This window comes from Ptychodera flava, chromosome 11, assembly GCF_041260155.1.
Source record: "Ptychodera flava strain L36383 chromosome 11, AS_Pfla_20210202, whole genome shotgun sequence".
NCBI lineage: Eukaryota > Metazoa > Hemichordata > Enteropneusta > Ptychoderidae > Ptychodera > Ptychodera flava.
Genome location: NC_091938.1, coordinates 28,587,705 through 28,608,155, shown reverse-complemented (window position 1 = coordinate 28,608,155; position 20,451 = coordinate 28,587,705). Strand labels below are relative to the sequence as shown.

The window sequence follows — 20,451 nt, the reverse complement described above, 5'->3', positions numbered from 1 at the left end:
TTACGATTGGTTGAAACACATTAGAACATGGGGGTAGTACGCAGAATACCTCTATGAGAAAATAAGTTACTGGGTAATTCTTGTAAATGTGTAAATGAGTGAGATCATGTTGTCGATACTGTGCTGGTATTTCGTAGCTAGCATTGTTAGATTCCAAACAAAGAAACGCCAGCTTGATCACTCGCGTCCCAGAACGCTAATGTATTTTGAGCGTGAAATATTACTATTCTGTACGCCAATTTGAAAGATTATGACATGGGCCTATTTCGAAATAGAAAATGACCTCATTTTCAAAATAATACGTCCGTTCCCTCTGAGTTGAGAATATGACAAAGTACATTACTTTAAAAGAAAGTCTGAAACACGTGTGATTTATGATCATTAAGTGCATGATCGCTATTAACCTTAAAAATAATCCTCGCGTCTTTGGCGGGTGATAATTGGGCTCGTTTGGCCTCGAAGAATAATAGTAAAGAGCGTGTAGGCATTTGGATGGCGGACTTTGTACGTCTTCTTGTGACCATCTCTTGGTTTGCCGTCAGTATTATAATAAATAAAGCCTGTTCGTAAATCTTACTTACAAGAAAAACACGCTGTCTTAGCGTTAAACGGAAATAGAGACCAAGCATTAGTGTTCCAAAAATCTTTGAAAAAATGGCTTTCAAATAGATCCTCATTCGTACGGAAACTTGTGATTTAAAGTGAGAGAAATGAAATGATATTTTGTTGGACTAAACACCGTTAAAGTTTTGAGAGAAGCAAAAAATGGACGTTTTCAGATTTGGGCATTCAACGAAAGTAAAACAATTGAATTTCATACAAAGGGAAATTTGCATAACTAAAGGCATGAGTTGATGATGAGAGGCAACGTAAAAAAATACACAACGGTAATTAAAAAATTAAAGTGTACAATACAACATAATATATATAACATTCCGAATGCGATATCATACTGAATCGTGAAACACAGAATTTCGCTTCTGAGGGTGTGACATCAGGTAGTATGATGGAGCCGGCCGTTACCCCGCACACTACGAGATCTCACACGATAAAATCACAGCAAATGTCAATGTGTCACTCAACAGCTGATAAAAACACTTCAGAAAAGTTACAATTATAACAAATCTTTAGTCAGTCACTTTCTTCTCATGGTCAATTGTTCTTAGCGCACCAAGAAAATGTCTTTACGTTTTTGTCCGTAAGTTAATCTTTAACTTCTTGAGGTATCTTGAGTTCAGTTTCTTTTTCTGGCGCTTGTATAGTTCGTTTCAATTGGTCGTTGTTCTGTCAAAACTGTTTGGTTTGTAGAGTTACCGAGTTTGGTTAATTTCCTTTCAGTATCAAATTCTATTCAGCGATCTCGTCGTTTGAAAATTTTCTCACAGGGATTGCATACAAACGCAGGTTTCGAAATGGCAATATAATCTAAAAATTGAAAGCCAAAAATCATACTCAAAAATGTCCTTCTTTCCCAACCCGCTTGTATTTGCGTTATAGTATTTAAGTATTCCATCCCACGTGTGTATAGGCTCGAAGATTCTATGTATTGTTTTGTCGTAGGTATGCGATTAACGAGCCTTTTGAAATAAAAAAAGAAATCAGAGTGCATGTCCTTGTTTTTCCTATAAATCGAAAATACAATCATTTAAACAAACCTATTCTAAATTTCAAACATACTGATCGCGTCATAGAATTACTGCATGGACGTTCATCGTTGATTATGGGTGGCCCGTTTCCTCGTCACTGGAAGAGTGGATTCCTCGTCTTCAAGATGTCTTTCATCGGGGAATTGCTCGATGTGAATCTTCAAGTTGATAGTTTCTTGAGAGCGGATCGTGGAGGATTTACTCACACGGGGAACTCGCTCGTCGGCAAAGTGTTCGGCACCTGGCATTGGTGACTTTCGTGCTTCGGGGAATTAATCGTAGAGCTTCTCGCTTGGCGACGAGAGGTGACTAAGGACCCAAAGTCAGTCTTCGCACCGGGTTTGGTATCTCTACCATGTCATAATATAAAGGGGGGGAAGAAGCTGGATCTGACGACTAGTGCTGATGTATAACTGAAACTTATTTATTGAATACGGAACCATAACTGGGCCTACAGGCCCCCAGCCGCTGATACATGAGTCTTAATTGGTCATAGTTCCTGGTTTCGGTCACTCCACTAGAGAGAGTGATTGTGGTCCAAAGTTGTAGTTTCTGAGTGAATGTCCTGTCTCGGTCACTCCACAAGAGAGTGACCGTGGTTGTCGGTCCTTGAGTTCCAGTTTTTCCTCTCAGTTAGTGTGTTTATTTATACAGTATCTTGGCTATGTCGGATGCCGACGCCATAAACAATATAATAAGACAATACTATGATTTACCGACATTAGAGAAGATTACAAAAGTAGAAATTATCACTTGCCCGTGCGTGGCTTGCTACAATTCTTTTGTTTCAAACCCACGCCATGAATAAATTAAAATGATAACAACGGCTCAAGATTACGATTGGTTGAAATACAATAGAACATAGGGGTAGTACGCAGAATACCATCATGGAAAATATAAGTTACAGGATAATTCTTTCAAATGTGTAAATGAGCGATGTCATGTTGTCGATACTGTGCTGGTATTTCGTGGCGCCAGCATTGTTAGAGTCCAAACAAAGAAACGTCACTCGCGACCAAGAACGCTAATGTATTGTGAGCGTGACATTTTACTATTCTGTACGCCAATCTGGAAGATTATGACATCAGTATAAGTTCTCCGTCTGTCATCGTCAATCGTTTCCAACAGAGAATTAAAATTAATGCACGGCTATTTTCTACTACAGCTGCACACTTAACAGGAAATAATTTATTGTTTTAACTCTCCCGAAAGAAGTCATTTAGTACAAGCCTGCAATAACTAGTAGAAACGATGTGCTCATCACTTTACATTCAAGTTTCTTTAGGTGGTTCTATGAAGTCTTGAGGATTATACATAAGTTGGTGCGAAAGAAACCCCCACCGAATGAATAGTGTTTTCGGTGGTCAACAGTATACAGATATGTTTACACATCTGAGCTGATACTATTTCAAGCGTAGCCCTTGTTCTGGAAAGTCTTTTCTTGTGAAGAAGAAAAGTTTAGGTTGGACAGAATATATGTACAGCAAGAAGGTGGGAATGGAAACACTTGGAGTTATGCAAAGTAAACAGTCACAGAATGATTTCTTTTAAAATAAAGCGAAGGATGCCAGTCAGGTTGCTCTATGCTCATCACCAGGCTCTGTGACGTTTAAAGACACAAACTTGATTTTTTGTTACTTTCTGTAAGTGTTGAGTCATGCATGCATAATATTAACTTTGCCTGGCTGACAATAGTGACGTCATACTGTATAAATAGTTATATGTAATGCCCATAAAGTGACTAAGGCACTTCTCAACGCATGCTGCTGTTGTAAAGAACGTAGTAGTAGTACTGCACTCTGCAGCGTATTGGACGGGGACTGCATGCTGTGCGCGAGCCAGACAGCATACAACGAGTGCATGCGGGAGAACTAAAAATAAATTGGTAAATCGCAAATTAAAACATTATTATCAATGTTGATCAAGATTTATCGTTTTGTGTATTGCATGTTTTATCCCATACTTTCCCTCCTTTTAAATGCGTAGTCCTTTATTCGTTTTCAAAAAAAAAAATTGTATTGTTATGCTGGCTTTGGGGTCGCAATGCTGAATAATGGAATACATTATCAGTAATAATGTTGGGATATGACGTCACAAAGTTCACTAGTATTGACGAAGCTATAATATAATTCAAAATAAGTGACAGTAAGGTTTTAATGTACCTTGTTGATGTCGTATATGTTGTCTGGTACAATTTCAGCTTCCAGCGCTATGGTGACTACGTTTATGGCTTCATTTTACGGCATATTTGTGTACACAGATACCACGTCTAGTGTTAGCAGATTAGAGTTTTCTGGGGTTTTTATTGATTTTAGCGTATCCTTGACGCATGCTGGTTGCCGTTGGACGATTGGTTTTATCAAATAGTCTAGAAACTCCGAGATATGGATGTAGAGCAGGAGCAGCCAAAAGTAATAGGGCGTCCGACAAACAATGTTTCTTCCGAGGGAGTTTTGTGTAATTTTGGTAGGAGATACTATTCTGGTGTGCTTATATGTTTGGTTTTAGGATTGAGGAAGCTGAAAGTCGCCTCGTTAATGATTTTATCGTCGCACATGTTTTAATGATTTCGTAAACTAAAAACTAAGTCCACCGTGCGATTAGGTTGCCCTATGTTGTTTCACAGTCACAAATAATTTGCAATTTGCAGCTGTTTATTACTTCTTTAATGCAATCTATTGTATTAACAATTGATATGCCTCCGAAGGGCTTTATTGTATTTTTTTTAATTTGTACAGATTATTTTTTTTGCTCGAGTCATGCTTTTTCTGACATGCGTTTCAAACAGAATTTCTGCCATCTCAATTTTAGCTGCTGAGAGATAGTTTTCAACCTTGCCCATGTCATAATAAAAATGAAATTGTAAACAGTATAGAATCTTTAACAGTAGAGCAAAATTTCAAACAGTAGAGAGAAATTTCAAACTGTAGAGAATTTTTAAACAGCAGGGAGAAATTTCAAACGGTAGAGAAATTTTAAACAGTAGAGAGAAATTTCAAACAGTAAAGAAATTTTAAACAGTTATTATAGATAAAAATGTCAAACAGTTGAGAAATTTTAAACAGTATAAAGAAATTTTAAACAGTAAAGAGAAATTCAAACAGGAAAGAGAAATTTCACAAATTACAGTAGAGAAATTTTAAACAGTAGAGAGAAATTTTAAACAGTAAGGAGAATTGTCGTTTAAGTCCACGGAAGTTCATCGACAGGATAGCTTTCCACACACAGATTTAGACGTGGTGGGTATGGCCAATACGGCCCAAATAGGCCATACCCACCTCGTGCATTAAAATTCATGAGTTTACTTTTCTTGTTTACGCACACATTTATATGCTTTGTATATCTTGGGAATGGCTGTCACATTATTATGACAAATCCCACACATAGGCAGTGAATTAAGACTACGCTTTGTCACGCGTGACTCTTTGTAGGACAGTTACGGTTTCGAATAAAGCAAAACAAATCTGCTGATTTCACAAATTTCCCTTCAAATACAACAAACGTTAACACTAACATTCATCAAACCGTGAAAACTATGCTGACCTAGAAAAGCCGTTTGTAAAGACAGTCGAAACATAGTGAGCATGTCGGCTAAGGACCAATTACACAAAAAATTGCCGCATAGCATGGAAGTACGAGCTCCGCTACTGGCTCCATAATCGTTGCGAGCGACGGAACATAGAAGTAGAAGAGAACTACGTCCATGGACTAACGTAAACGTGACCGAAAAATAACACCACAGTGGTTACTTTTAGTATTTAATTTTCTGTAATACATAGTATCAACCAATGGGCGATGGCCAGCTATAAACCCCGCGGCCGGTATGAATCAAGGGTGCTCGGCTAGGACTAAATATACTCCATAGCCATATTATACATGGCCCTGCCATGCAGGCTGAATAGACTAGCGCGCGTGTAGACACCAGAGAAGCAGCCGAGGCCCTTGTTTATTGTACATATAGTCTTTGGTCCTTGTAAACTTTAAGGCCACCTAAGTCTGTGTACGGTGTTTTGTGTTCGTCCACCATGTTTCCCTTCATTGTGGTGTAGGGTAACGTAGTGAATGTACACAGAGCTCCACGCAGGATCGTACCTATAGTGCGCCTTGACTACGTAGACAGTAGCCCATGGTTACCGGAAAACACCGAGAGTAGCTTAACCTGATCTTTTCAACTTAAATGTCTTTCTTTTTCTGAAGTACACTGCAATGTTGCTTTCCACTACTCAATCATTTAATAAGGGTGATCAAGAGGGCCAGAACAGCCAATTTTGACCAACAAGATTCAAGAACATGGGAAAAGGTGCTAAAAGCATACGATAGATATATTGACGAGATAAACATTGAGAACAATAGGATTAAGAGAGGTGTGACCGGTCCCACCTGTTCAGTTTTTGTGTGGGGAAAAGTTGGAATGGACCATTCTAACAGTGACATTGATTCGAGTTACAGGGTAGTGAACCGGAACAACATAATTTTTTCCGCCTTTGTGATTATTCGTTCACAATGTTTTTCAGAACAGAAAGTTTCTCGATCTCATAATCGTAATACAACAACGTTGTCTTATTTCTGTCCTATTATTCCCTGCTAAGTCATATCGCTTTTAAATGCTGCGCTTGGTTAATTTCTTTTGAGCATTCAAGCGTCTTTTATGCCATAGGGCATGATCCCGGAAAATTTCCTGCCGAAAATAAATTGAGATTGGCAAGCCACATGACTCTACTTGTCTGCATATAAATTTGTTGACTCCTTGGCTATTTTGCATACTTTGTCAGAGATTGTGCAGGGACCCTCAAATTTCATGTGCTTCATTTCACCAAATTATCGGCTCACGGACTTCTCATTTGACGATACATTGACGAAACTCTGGAAACAAATCTCTCTCCAGTAGAAGTAATATTTACCTTTCAGGAGAAAGTCAACGCATTCCGGGTAAGAGCTCAGATAAGCAAATTAACTTCGAGTTTAAAAGTTGATTTTCAATGTATTACTGAGTTTTGTGTCTTTTGCTAACCCCGTCTCCGTTTTTTTATATCACCTTTTCATCAGCGTTACTATAGGACAAGTAATATGCTTGTTAGCAAGGTGTGTACGTAGTAATACTTTCAAAGGCTTAGCATGTAATTCACTGTCAGTATAGGTTCTCCGTCTGTCATCGTCAATCGTTTCCAATAGAGAAATAAAATGCGCGGCTATTTTCTACTACAACTGCACACTCAACAGAGAATAACAACAACTTTAAATTATTTATTGTATTAACTCTTCCGAATGAACTCACATAGTTCAAGCCTACAATACTTAGTAGAAACGATGTGCTCTTTCACTTTACATTCAAGTTTCATTTTGTTCGGTGGTTCTATGAACTCTTGAGGATTATACATAAGTTGGTGCCAAAAAACCCCAAAGAATGAATAGTGTCTTTCACTTGCTAACAGTATATAGATTTGTTTCAATATCTGAGCTGATGCCTTTTCAAGCGTAGCCCTTGTTCTGGAAAGTCTTTTCTTGTGAAGAAAAAAAGTTTAGGTAGGACAGAATATATGTACGACAAGAAGGTGGGAATGGAAACACTTGGAGTTTTGCAAAGTGAACAGTCACAGATTACTTTCATTTTAAATAAAGCGAACACTGCCCGTCAGTTTGCTCTATGCTCATCACCAGGCTCTGTGACGTTTCAAGACACAAACTTGATGTTCTGTTACTTTCTGTAAATATTGAGTCATGCATGCATAATATTAACTTCGCCTGGTTGACAATAATGACGTCATGCTGTATAAATAGATATGTGTAATGCCCATAAAGTGACTAAGACACTTCTCAATGCATGCTGCTGTTTGAGTAGTCCAGTGTCTGTGGATCACTTTGTTTCTTGCATAGTGCTAATGTTCATGTCTTTTATTTCATCGTGACTACCGTGCAAGAGGTCTTTCATTTCGAATTCCGAAACTAGATGAAAATGCTGGAGCAGTTTACGCATCTCTGGACAAATTTTGACTTGGATCTTAAAATAGAAACCTAAATGGATATTTTTCAGAGGAATATCAAGTCAGGTACACCATTGTCGTTATGATGGGATGAGAAGTGAAATAGCAATATTTCAATGCCAAGCCACAGGGGAGCCATGAAAAACAAACAAACAAACAAGCAGATACATAAATAAAACAAACACAAAGGCAATCATAAAGAAATGGATAAACAAACAAACAAACACACATACAATATCATAGAACGTTGAATTAATAACAAACATACAAACATACAAAACACATGCGTATACATAAATTTATAATATATATATATATATATATATATATATATATATATATATATATACATATACATTTATATATGTGCATGTGTTAATACATTTGTCTGTTTATTTGTTTGTATGTTTGTGTGTGTGTAATTTCTTCATTGATTTCATATAATCTTAGCATTGTCACTTTATTAGCCAGTTTATTGTCTACCGTGAAGTCCTTAAAGTCTTACATGCAAATTCGCCATTCTCATCAAGTATGATAAACAACAACTTTGGTCCAGTCCCTCCTGTCTTATGTCCGTAATTAGTTTGCGGATATTAAATGTCCAAATGAGTGATTAACTTACTTGTAAACGATTTCAAGAAATTATATATATATATATATATATATATATATATATATATATATATATATATATATATATATATATATAATGGTATCTTTGATTGACATAGCACATTTCATCAATTTTGGTACAGAATATCAATATATATGTCTATTACTAAAGTGCGTTAAAGTTGCAAATTAGTCATCGCCAGATGTTAAAATTCTAAACGACTGTCACTATTGCTGTATCATGGTATCTTCAATGGACATTGAAAACTTAGACCTGGTCTATTTAGATATATATCTTTAATTTGTAAAGTTCATTAAATGTGTAAAGTAAGTAATAAGCTGACCTAAAATGCAAAATTACTTTCATTGATGTAATATCATAGTAGCTTTAGTAGAGTCAATACGGATAGTTTTCAATCGGATTCGAACCCACAACATACGGCATCAGTCGCCTAGCTGAGAGGCCAGAGACAGAACCAGTCGGCTAAATCTCCACTCCCAAGTTAATGCAGATGAGTAGTGTTATTGTCATAAAATTTCATATGACCTTGAAATCTGTCATATTGTCCACGTATTAACATACATCAGCAGATTCATAGTATATGATACCGTGATTATGAGAATACATGATTTGTGAACACATAATTATGCAAATAAGTATCAATTATGTAGGCTACACACCCAAACAAAACTGATCAGTTTTTTTGTCATTCCCAAGATGAATGTTTGCACGAGATGTAATCATTGCGCCAGCAGAAAGACATAGCTAACGTGTCTGAACGAGTGACATGAGCAATTTATGTAAACAAAATTCACTTGGTAATGACCATCTCTTAAACCTACAGTTCAAATTGAATTGAAATATCATATTCGCCGATGCTTTCGTCATATATATCAACTCTTTGCTAAAAATAATTATTTTGAACCTTTGCATGTATTTTTCCCTTAATTTGTCAGACCACGAAGACAAAGCACTATGCAACTACCTCTAACTATCCTCTATTTTCAATCTGATAGCGGTGGCACTCTGAATTCTGCTGAGTGTTTGAAGTACACAGGTGGCGTCGAATACCGAAACAAAAGATTTTATCGATCTAAACTGACAACAATATCTTAGAAAATAACGCAATTACTGGATATATAGTGTTTGAAAGCACAAGCCTATAAACGGAAATCTTTCTTGATTCAAGGTGGACTAACTAAATGTACAACATGAAGTATGTACGAGGCGTACTGCCCCTGATGTTAGTCCTGATAATGGAGTTCAATGGAGGGGCGTATTCGTGAGTAATATCTTTAGTCGTGTTTTATACCGGATTACCGATCAACGTAACGCCAAATGAACGTTCCTGAACATGTCACATTATTTTCAATCCTACTGATGAGTAAAATCGTTCAACTTCCGTCTATCAGAAGTATATCTCGTGTAAAATATCACTTAATTATGTTAAGATAAACAGAGGAACAGTGGCTTGTAGGATATTGAAAGATAAAAAGTAGTGTCGCGTATCAAACGACAAGAGTACGTAGATTATCTAGATTGTTTTAGTTTTGGAAGATAAATGACTGTAATATCATATCTACGTGTCAGTTGATATCGTTGTTCAGAAAACACAGTAATTTAATAAAATTGTTAAAGTATTGTTCCACAGTCATGTACCGATATGTTTTCTTTCAATGGCTTTGAGTTAGAGTGAATTTGACATAATAACTTTCTTCTTCAAGGAATTCGCAGACACATGTGTGTACTCGGTACTCGAGGGGGTCCGATCACGGTACCAGGTCGACTCAGACAAGTGACAAATACCAACGAGGCTGTGGTTTCTGGGGATGGGGGCGCTGTACCACCTACAGGTATGACCTCAACAAAGTTTCTATTCAAATTTCTTGGAATCCCATTTGATCATAACTGTCTCAGGATGGAAGATTGTCTGACGCTGCCTGTGCAAGCTTAGATCCTTGTTTAATGGTTTACTGTAGCAATCGTTCAATCGTTTGTTTCTTTTTTTTGGGGGGGGAGGGAAAGGGAATTTTGACTTCTAACAATTTCAGTGCTACTTGCGTTCGTCAGTGGAAAGGGTAGACTCGTCTTTTTTACCTCATGAACATTTGACCGAGTTAATTTACATTTTAGTATGAACATTGTTTTTCATTCAACCACCTTACATTTTGTCTTTTTGCAAAATCTTTAAAGAATAATTTCACTTTCTCGCTGATAAAATTTATTTCCAGGGCCAAGTACCGCACCGCATACATAACAACCTACAAAACTGTACCAATACAGGAGTGTTGCTCAGGGTGGCAGAATATGCAAGGTGGTCGGTGCCGAACACGTAAGTTGATGAAATAGTCATTCTAAAAGCGAGGCGCATTTCAATCTCTTAATGGACTTCATGATGTTTGCATGATCAAGAGTTATGTCGACAGAATATGAAATGTCTACTAATATGACAAACTGCCTCAACCACTCTTTTTAAGAGTGGAGTTCTGTCTTTGTCTTCTGTGCTAGGTGACTGGATACCGTATGGGTTCTAGGCCAAAGTCTGTGCAGGGACTGTGTCTAGGATTTTCTAGAAGTTGCTCACTAAATAAAAAAAAATAATTTTCCTGCCTTCTTATAATAACAACCAAGAGACAAACCGCTCACGGACAGCCATTTTCACTTTCGAGAAGTTTTGTTTGACGGCCCTGTGTGTTACTTTCTTTACTTGTAACCCGTGAACTTCCTGAAAACAGGACTGTGCTTTGCACAAACAACATGTGTGATGGTTGGTGATGTTATGTTCGGATTTTACTCTCACACGATATTTAAGAATCCTTCGAACGCTTTCGATTAACAAAAAACGTTAAAAAGCTTCAAGGCCTACATTTTGGGTAGTATCTTGATTTGAGAAAAATTGAGTTTATTCAGTGGCGACAGTTTTTCATATATTTTGATTAAACAAGGAATTACATAAGAATGTTCTTCGCGTCAAAGATCTAGTATTGTTTTAAGACTTTACTTTACTGAAAGGGCATCATTTGCTTCCTTGAAAAAGAAAGATCCGATGAGAGTCTCAACGTTGCGGTTAAGTCAAATATGCTTTAACAGGTTTGATTCGCCGAAAACGAGACATGTTTTATTCTGTACAATTGAATTACGCAACCTCAAATGTGTTTTCTCGTCCTTAAGTTGATCAGAATATTCATATTATGTGATACAAATAATTACCATCGGTGTCAGTCGAGTTACGCGAGGAATACCGTTTGTCTCTGTACATAGCTGTATTGTTCAACTGCTGATGTATATACATGAAAACAGGCAAACGGAAGACTGATATACATATATACATAACAAACATACATACATACACACATAAATACATGCATAAATACATACATACATACATACATACATACATACATACATACATACATACATACATACATACATACATACATACATACATACATACATACATACATACATACATACATACATACATACATACATACATACATACATACATACATACATACATACATACATACATACATACATACATATATAAGTACGTACGTACATACATACACACACATACACACCTACACACATACATACATACATAGTATAAACATACATAGTATAAACATACATAGTATAAACATACATACATACATACATACATACATACATACATACATACATACATTCATACATACATACATACATACATACATACATACATACATACATACATACATACATACATGCATGCATGCATGCATGCATGCATGCATGCATGCATGCATGCATACATACATACATACATACATACATACATACATACATACATACATACATACATACATACATACATACGTACATACATACATAGACGGAAAAATACACATTACTTTGATATGAAGCTTTCGTATATTATTTATAATAAGCTTTAGAATGTAAATATTTATTTTTTGCCAAAAGCGATCTGTAATCCGCGCTGTGAGAACGGCGGTTCTTGTGTAGCCCCAAATAGTTGCCAGTGTCCACCAAACTTCACGGGTAGGAAGTGTGAAGCAGGTAAGTATTCATGACGTTTTATTTGGAAACTTAACATTCAATTGCGAACTGTCTGACTGTTGTCATCGACATACGCCATAAATAAGCATATATTGAATTTTAAAATACATGTAGCTTGGAATTTCACCCAATCTGCGTGATCAATAAAACACTTCTGGCTATGAAAATAACGCCAACTGCAATCATAACAAACCCTCTATTTTTATAGATTTTGCATCAATTTACCCAATGAGTTCACTGTGCCATAGTCAGCATAGCAGTAAGGCGAGATGGAGCCGAGCGTTAAATGATCGCAGTGTTATATGCAGTCTCTCCACTCTGGAGTACAGACTACATAGGCTGGCTGATTACTGCTGTGCTGCACCTTGCCTCATCAGCTCCGTATGCAAAACAGCGAAAAGTAAATACACTTACAAAACTTAACGTAAACAATCAAGATATGAACGATGTGTGGAGTTGCCGTCCATTATACCTCTCCACAACGGAACGTAAAGTTGGCTTCATCTTCGTCCTTATCCTCAGACTCACGTGACCTTTGTAACTGACACCGAAAATGACGCTACTCAGGTCAATTTAAGCCTCATATCCGATGAATGCCGATGTGACTCTGCCGGGTGAGAAATAAATGACAACATTGGTCAAAAACTTAAAAAAAACTAGATCTTTTTATAATTTTCTTTCGAGTAGTAAAAACTGTTTTGAAAAAAATATTTTATCAGTACAGTATCCCATACAGACTCATTTTCGGCAGTGTTCGTAATTGTCAATCCATGATCCGTAGCAGTGTTTTGGTGTCTTGACTAGTAACTCACGCGGAAAGAAAGTCTGAAATCATGTATATAATTGGCAACAATTCAAGAGAAATGAAAACGTTCATGATGGAATAATGTATATGAATAACTATGACGTTTGACCTGAATCGTCGACGTAATTTAGATTTCAAGGAACAACAACAAACATGTGGCATTCGATGGCAAAGAATGTTGTTGTAAGGACGTTGTGGCAAACGGACAATAAGACAAGAAGGTATTAAACTTATATATTACAAAGGTACAGTGTTATTATTAATATTGAAAGTGATATAAAATTTGGAGTGCATTTCTTTACTCGCGTTTCATTCCATCGGATACAGTTTGTAACAGTCGGATCTGACGCCGGTGAAGCTGACGCTATAAGGTTATTCTCGGAATCATTTTCACCCGATCCTTCAAGCTGAGGATGAGCCTCAGGATGACTCTATTAGGATACGGATGATTGTTTAGCGTAAGTTCATGGGTGTCAATGTGCTCTGTTCAAGATGGCATTCAAATCAATCTACTAATATTGTAAGTTGATGTTGGTTATTGACATCGTATTTTATTTTAACTTCTCTATTTTCAGTCTCTTAATTTCGCTATTTTGCGCTGTTTCGCGATATCATCCTTTAGACCTGACATTTGCCGGTGCATAAACTACACGAGTTTTCGCGTTTATGATAAAATATTACGTGCGAACCAGTTTTACGATTCAAAGGAAGATTATGAAAGAATGTAGCTGTTTAAGTTGTGGGCGAACTTTATCATTTATCAGTCATCGGGTAGCGTCACTTAGGCATTCTTCGGATATGACGCTGAAGCTGAAGCTGGGAGTCGAGAAGCGTCATTTTCAGCGTCAGCGAGAAAGTTACTTGAGGAAGAGGATGAGGATGACGCCAACTTTGCGCTCGTCCACTGGCAGCTGCGTTTTCATAGCTAAGTGCGCGGATAGAAAGTGCGGCGATAGCGGTCAGGTAACAGAGAAAACCTAGGGGCATCTTTTTAGAGTATACGTAGCGTTGGATATTTACGTACGGATATGGCTGCTGTGATGATGGTTGCTGTATTATTGCACGGCGACTCAGTGAAAACCACCACACAGTCTGTTGTGCAAGAAACAGTTGGCCTGGATATTCATAATGTTGCTAAATGTAATACTACACTGCATTAATACCAATCAGTGCACTGCTTGGTAATGGTCTTCCGTAAGTGAGAGTTGTGAACGTCAAGTTGGGTTAAATTATTGCAAAATCTATCAAAAGACAGGTTTGTAATGATGCAGCTTGCATTAGGCTCAAACGTTTTTTTCTTATCACCAAAGCAAATTGAAATTCCAGGCTAGAAATTCCAAGACTTGTTTGGAAAACAAAACAAAACAGAACGGAAAGATACAGAAAGGTAATATTTGTACTTGACTCGTACTCGAACCTCACCTTTGCGGATCACTTTGGACCATCAGCCATCTCATATTGAGTTTCGGACTTGAGAGGTCAATAATACAAACTTTAGTGCTTTGCTAGTATGCGTAACGAATGGGCAGAACAAACTTCAAATACTTGACATTTATCGAGGAATGCAAAGCAGTGTTGGAAAATAGATGTGTCGGCGACAATTTTTAAGTATCCAATTGCTTTGAGGTAATTTTCGCCTCAAAAGTGAGAAAAACTTAAACAGTTGTTCTTCAAGGAAACTTTAAACCATTCTCTTTCTCATAATAAAAAGAGAGGCACCGTGCAAATTTTTAACCAGCGAAACAAATTAATTTAACTTACGGTACAACTTTAAAGTTGCCGCAACTCCTGTGTTAACAATATGGGAAAAACATTGAATGTTGGATAAGATCAGAAAAGTATATAAAGATCAGAGAACCAAAATTTCTGTCTTTTAATTTGCTTTGACTTGCTGTTTGTACAAATCGGTACGCCAACGAAAGACGTCTGAATATGCACATAGGGTCCACGGAGTGTTGCGAAGTCCACGCAGCTGAAGTATTCAGTACAAATTGTACAAATTGTGCTTCTTTCCTATTTTAGTTATTACACCAAGTGGCTGTGATCGTTACAACGGTGGATGTTCTTACACCTGCGTCACTTCTGGAGACCACTTTCATTGCACCTGTCCAACCGGTCATCAGTTAGCCAGTAATGGTCGCTCATGTGTTGGTATGATATCAATATACTCACACTGACGTTGAAGGAAATCAAATAGTTTAGATTCATCCACACCGGAATTGCGCAGATTTTCATTAAAGGAATCTACCATTTTAAATTAGAGATGTTTCAGTTGTTACAAGGGTGGGGTTGAGGAAAAAGTAGGGAAATCTGTAATGTGAAATAAGATTCAATTAAAATGATAATCCTCCTCCTTTTAGAGATTTTCAATTTATGACCCTCACCTTAACTCATAATTCGAAATTTGATGCGCATAACAAGACAGATAAGCAGTTATTGAAAATAACGAACACGTTTAAGTTTTTGCTCACGTTTTTCCCAGTAAATACAACACAGAAAGGGGCAAAGCACTGTTGTAGCAAGCACCCGCCTTTGCGACTTTGTTAAAAAAAAAACTGGACCCGCTGTCCCATGGTATTGATATGACTCATTCTTCCGCATAAGGTAATATCGTGAGTCTTTTGTTATCTCTAGATGTCAATGAATGCGAGGAGTCGACCAGTGGCTGTCATCAACTCTGCGAAAACAGTGTCGGTAGCTACTCTTGCAGTTGCAGGCAAGGTTATACACTCGGGGATGACGGGAAATCTTGCAGTCGTGAGTTCCACAATTTCAATATTTGAACGCTTTACACTGCAGTTTTAGGAAACGTTTCGAAAGTTTTGTTGCTCGGTGTGTTTGTAAAACCTGTGACTAAAACAGTCTTGACAAAAATTAGAATATCAAACAGAGGATGTTTATTTCACCAAAAATTTTCTGCTCTGTCATTTGATCAGAGAAAAGAGAGATTTTAAAATCATTTGCTGTCATTGGAAAATATGATACCAGTATTGCTATTTTAGGGAAAGACATGCCTATGATATTGTAGACGTTACATGTACATGCAAACTGAGCCTTCACGACTAATATTTGTTCTGATATAAAGTGATGAAGTTCAACGTTAATAATATCAATAATATCATGCAACTCGCAGTGATCGACCATTGTCAGAACAGACATTGTGAACGTTTCTGTGTCAACGTTCCTGGAAGAGCTATCTGCTACTGTGACATTGGTGAATACCTGACTGAAGACGGACAGTCATGTGCCGGTAGGTGTATTGGATTGCATATTGCAATAATCCATAAGGATTTTCACAGAGTCCTATCCCTTGTAGCATCAAAGTGATTCGCTCTTATGTATGTCTTATGATGAATATGTGGTCAAGACTGCTATCTGTCGTTCTCTGGAACGTATTGTCATGGTGGATTGGTAGTAACTGAAGAATAGAGTAAAAGCTACCGTAACACACCCATGTGATGTTATCTTAGCTCTAGGAATTGATGTTGGAAATCGCTAATAGTAAATATTTTTATTTGATTTAAAGCTTGATAAACCTTCAACTTCGTAGACGAGAGATTTTGAGATAATGAGTAAGAAAGCTTTTGCTGACAACAATATTTTCATACAATATTTTGCAAGGAAGAGATAGAATATTGAGAGATTTGCTAGATAGTTGATGCCACAAGGTACACCGTCGTGTAGGTGACGTTAGTTGTAACTATAAGATAATAAATTTATATGTCTGATGAAATTGAAAAAATAGCGATTTCTCACAAAATATGGTCGTGGAATCAGAAGCAAACAATGTACAGCGTTGATTGATATAATTTGTATGTGTTTTTTTCAATTTCTGTAGTACGAAACAACATATAAGGCTCACGGCCCTCAACTTAGTTTTACGCGTGAAGATCAAGAAAGGCAGACAGAAAGTGGGACACCAACACAGACTTGAAAAAAAAATTGCAAGAGTCTTTTTATAATTATTTTTCCTTTGATTATTAGCGGCATAGTATGAATAGATTTTTATCGTCACAAACGAATTTACAACAAAATAGCAGTATCATTTATGTAATTATTTGATCATAAAGTGTGAAATTTCTAAATATCCGTCTAACCCACAGAACGAGACATGTATGATAATATGATTTTAGATTTTAGTAATTATTAGAAACGAGACGTATTTCCATGTGTATCTGATGTTACGTTTACTATATAGATGTATATCTCCACTATTGAAGGATCACAGAAAGTGAAACCCAAAGGCATGTAATGTAATTAGGGCATGACATTCATTTACTCTGTCTTTCGTTTTTACTTTCATTGACTGCTTGCATAAATAACATTAACTGAATAGAAGGATGTTGTCACTATTGAACCAATCATGTAATGTCGTGAAAATTTGTAAAATGAAGCAATCTGTTTGATTGCCTCAATTTTGTTCTTTGTATTGACTACTTCTAATTATGTGTTTATGGCCATCCCTTCTAATTATTGTGTGTTGAAATGAAACGACAAATATAAATATTTTCAGGGGCTTTAATTTGCTAGGATGTACACATGAGCATTCCAAAGTGCCTGAGAGGTTCAATGATGTCGCTCACTGACTTATAACTTCTTTATGTACTGGTATATTATTTTAAAACTATGTCAATGGTTATGCTCCTCCCGAACGACAGAAATCTATGAAAACGATATGTGATGGCGTCATTCTGCATTTTAGAAGCGGAATAACACTAAGTGCGTTATATAGAAATGTTAGCTTACGTACGTCATTGGATTTCGCCCAACGTTTTGAATTGATTAGACGAAAATTATTAAGTTATCGCTACTTTGCTTTTAAAGTCAACAGTTTGTTAAACGAACCTTACACACAACTCTTTCGAAGTCATTCTTTTTATCTACTGGCAAAGTAAATAAGTTCTCGGACGCGTTTTTCGGCCCAGAGTGCATCTGTTAAGAAACCCTAAAGCAAAACATGTAAACCATTATTATATACGCCGCTATTGATGATATGCTATCTTTTAAAAAAAACGTGGCTCTCATTTCGTTTATGAAAGTCATATTTAAACTACAAACACGTTGCTTTAATATTTAAAACTCCAAACATCGCTAAAGTTGACCTTTGTCAAAATGTGCCATCTCATTTCTAAAATTGAAGAGTCACGTTCACTGGGAGTTAAATTTTTTGCCAAGCTCTTTTCTACAGCCACGTTCATTTCAACAATATCGGGCTGACGTACGATAGCGACATTACTAACTTCAACCATATGTTAAAGCCACTGTAGGTTTTGCATTTTTAATATTAATTCACACAACATTCAACAATTTAAAAACTATAACCGATTCGTGGATATATTTCTCACTTTGCATTTATGTAGTCTAGTATTGACATGGATCCAAATTGTAGAATGTAAAAAATCTGTTATCATAGGGTTGGCATCGAGCAGTGTTCATTGTGTAATACGTATTGTCTTATTTTCACTTTCAACAATAAAGGCATATATGTTGTTAATGGTTAGTTCATTGCCAATTAAAAATGTATGAGAGCTTAATATCAAAAACATAAATTTTAGATGTATCGATGAGCAAGTTAAAGCCATTTATAATTACTGTCTATTATTAGCTGGCCAGAGGAACCGCATCGCTATCAGTGATGTTGGGCCATGGCCCGGGTTTACAGCGTTTGCAGGGGATAAAAAGGCATCTAAAACATAATATTACAGATTTTCATTAAATCACAATGCCACAAATAAGAATACTGTATTTTAATATTGCCGGAAGTGTGACATCAGTTTGTAGTACCACATATGGAAACTGTATATTGATTTTTGATCGCAAAATATATTTAGCACTAAACCAAAAGAAATTTTATGTTGATTTGTTTGCATCCTGTTTAGAAATCTTTGTAACCTAGATTTTCAACTTCTCTCTTGGTGTACAAAAATGCACATTATCTACTACAGCATGCCATGCTAGACTGGTCTCTTCTGTAAATTATATGTAAAAATTTAAGGTGAGACGTGAATAGTTTCATTTGCAAGACCTCGTGACATTTCACATCAACTTTCAAAATGCGCATGAAGTGAAATGACATAGTTTGCAAACGATACAATGAAACAGATTGGTCAAAATGTTATAAATGTCGTCGAAGGTGAATTCGCTTTTCAAATTTATAAATATTAATCCATATCTTATCGAAATTTTTAAACCTATATGAAAATCAAAACTGCAATGGATTTATTTTTGAATCAAAACCCATATCAAAACGAAAAAAGAAACAAAAGTAAATCTAATTTTCAAAATCAAAATCAGAAAACAGTCGAAATGAAAGTCAAAACAAATTCGAATTTAATATTTAAAACTTAATGGAAATTCATAACCTAAACAGGAAGAAAACTTTCAGTGAAACCTGTCATTGAAATAGAACTGAATAGAATTAAAGTTACAATGATAATACAGTTTTATATTCACGTAAGCTAGAAAACAATAAATTGTAAGATATTGTGTAAAAATAAATAAATTATTGGGCCTCTTTGGTTGCCATACCGCCATCAGTTACTGCAGCACTTTTCGCTGCATAAGAACACCATTTAAATGTCAACATATAGTGTTTATTCGAGTGGCAGGGAAATGAACCAGGAAGAACAAACATTTTTACTGTCTCGGTGATTATGAGTTCTTCTTTGCTTAGTATTCTAAAAGAGTTTCTCTCACTCCTCATCTGAACCCTCGACCTTACTGCACAAGTCATCTCCATCGTCTTATTATTCTCATCTATGTCGTATTGACTTTCCTTCCCTTCGCACACAATAGTTTCTTTTGCTCATTCTTGCCTATCAGATGTCTTAGGTTGTGATCCCGGAAATTTCCTTCTTCAAAACAATTTCAATGTAGGCACTCTCAAGTAGGCTGACCGGGTGACATTTTACTTTCAACACGATTGGAACTAATTTGGGATAATTTGATCTTCATATTTTTAAATTTCTCAAAAGTGTTTGGTGCCATATAGCTGAATGTTGCAATGTTACAAATTACTCATAACAACAAGTGTGTAATATAAAAGAAAAGAGATGAGCTGACATTTGCACATTCAATTATCACAAATTAGTTCTAATCGTGTTTTTCACATTACTAAATGTGCTATTTCTCTTAGCTCTTCGCATATTTTACCGGCAGCTGTGGTAAACTATATAAATAGTCCTAAATCACTAAGCAACCCACCAAGTTGATTATCCCAATCGGCCCTCATCAGTCATACTTATCGCGCAACAAACACTTCGGCCTCGTAACATGTCAATCTGTGTACAACTAAAACAAAGTAACGCGATGCAGACTAGATCTTCTGTGAAAATGGGAATGGAA

At 36.4% G+C, this 20,451-nt stretch overlaps 1 protein-coding gene across 5 annotated transcripts in view; it reads left to right on the top strand.

Moving 5' to 3' along the window:
• Nucleotides 1-18,601, top strand: part of LOC139144010 (growth arrest-specific protein 6-like) — a 29,954-nt gene extending 11,353 nt beyond the window's left edge. For 2 of the 5 annotated variants that reach the window (XM_070714651.1, XM_070714649.1), the window contains exons 2-9: nt 9,430-9,522; nt 9,965-10,093; nt 10,472-10,572; nt 12,207-12,302; nt 15,130-15,258; nt 15,742-15,864; nt 16,241-16,357; nt 16,946-18,601. In XM_070714651.1, the coding sequence (XP_070570752.1) occupies nt 9,443-9,522; nt 9,965-10,093; nt 10,472-10,572; nt 12,207-12,302; nt 15,130-15,258; nt 15,742-15,864; nt 16,241-16,357; nt 16,946-16,962 (792 nt within the window). In that variant the 5' untranslated portion in view covers nt 9,430-9,442 and the 3' untranslated portion in view covers nt 16,963-18,601. Of the gene's footprint in view, nt 1-6,392; nt 6,576-9,256; nt 9,523-9,964; nt 10,094-10,471; nt 10,573-12,206; nt 12,303-15,129; nt 15,259-15,741; nt 15,865-16,240; nt 16,358-16,945 lie in introns of those variants that run through there. The other 3 variants (XM_070714650.1, XM_070714652.1, XM_070714653.1) reach the window with 3 other exon arrangements.
• The last annotated feature ends 1,850 nt before the right edge of the window (nt 18,602-20,451 follow it).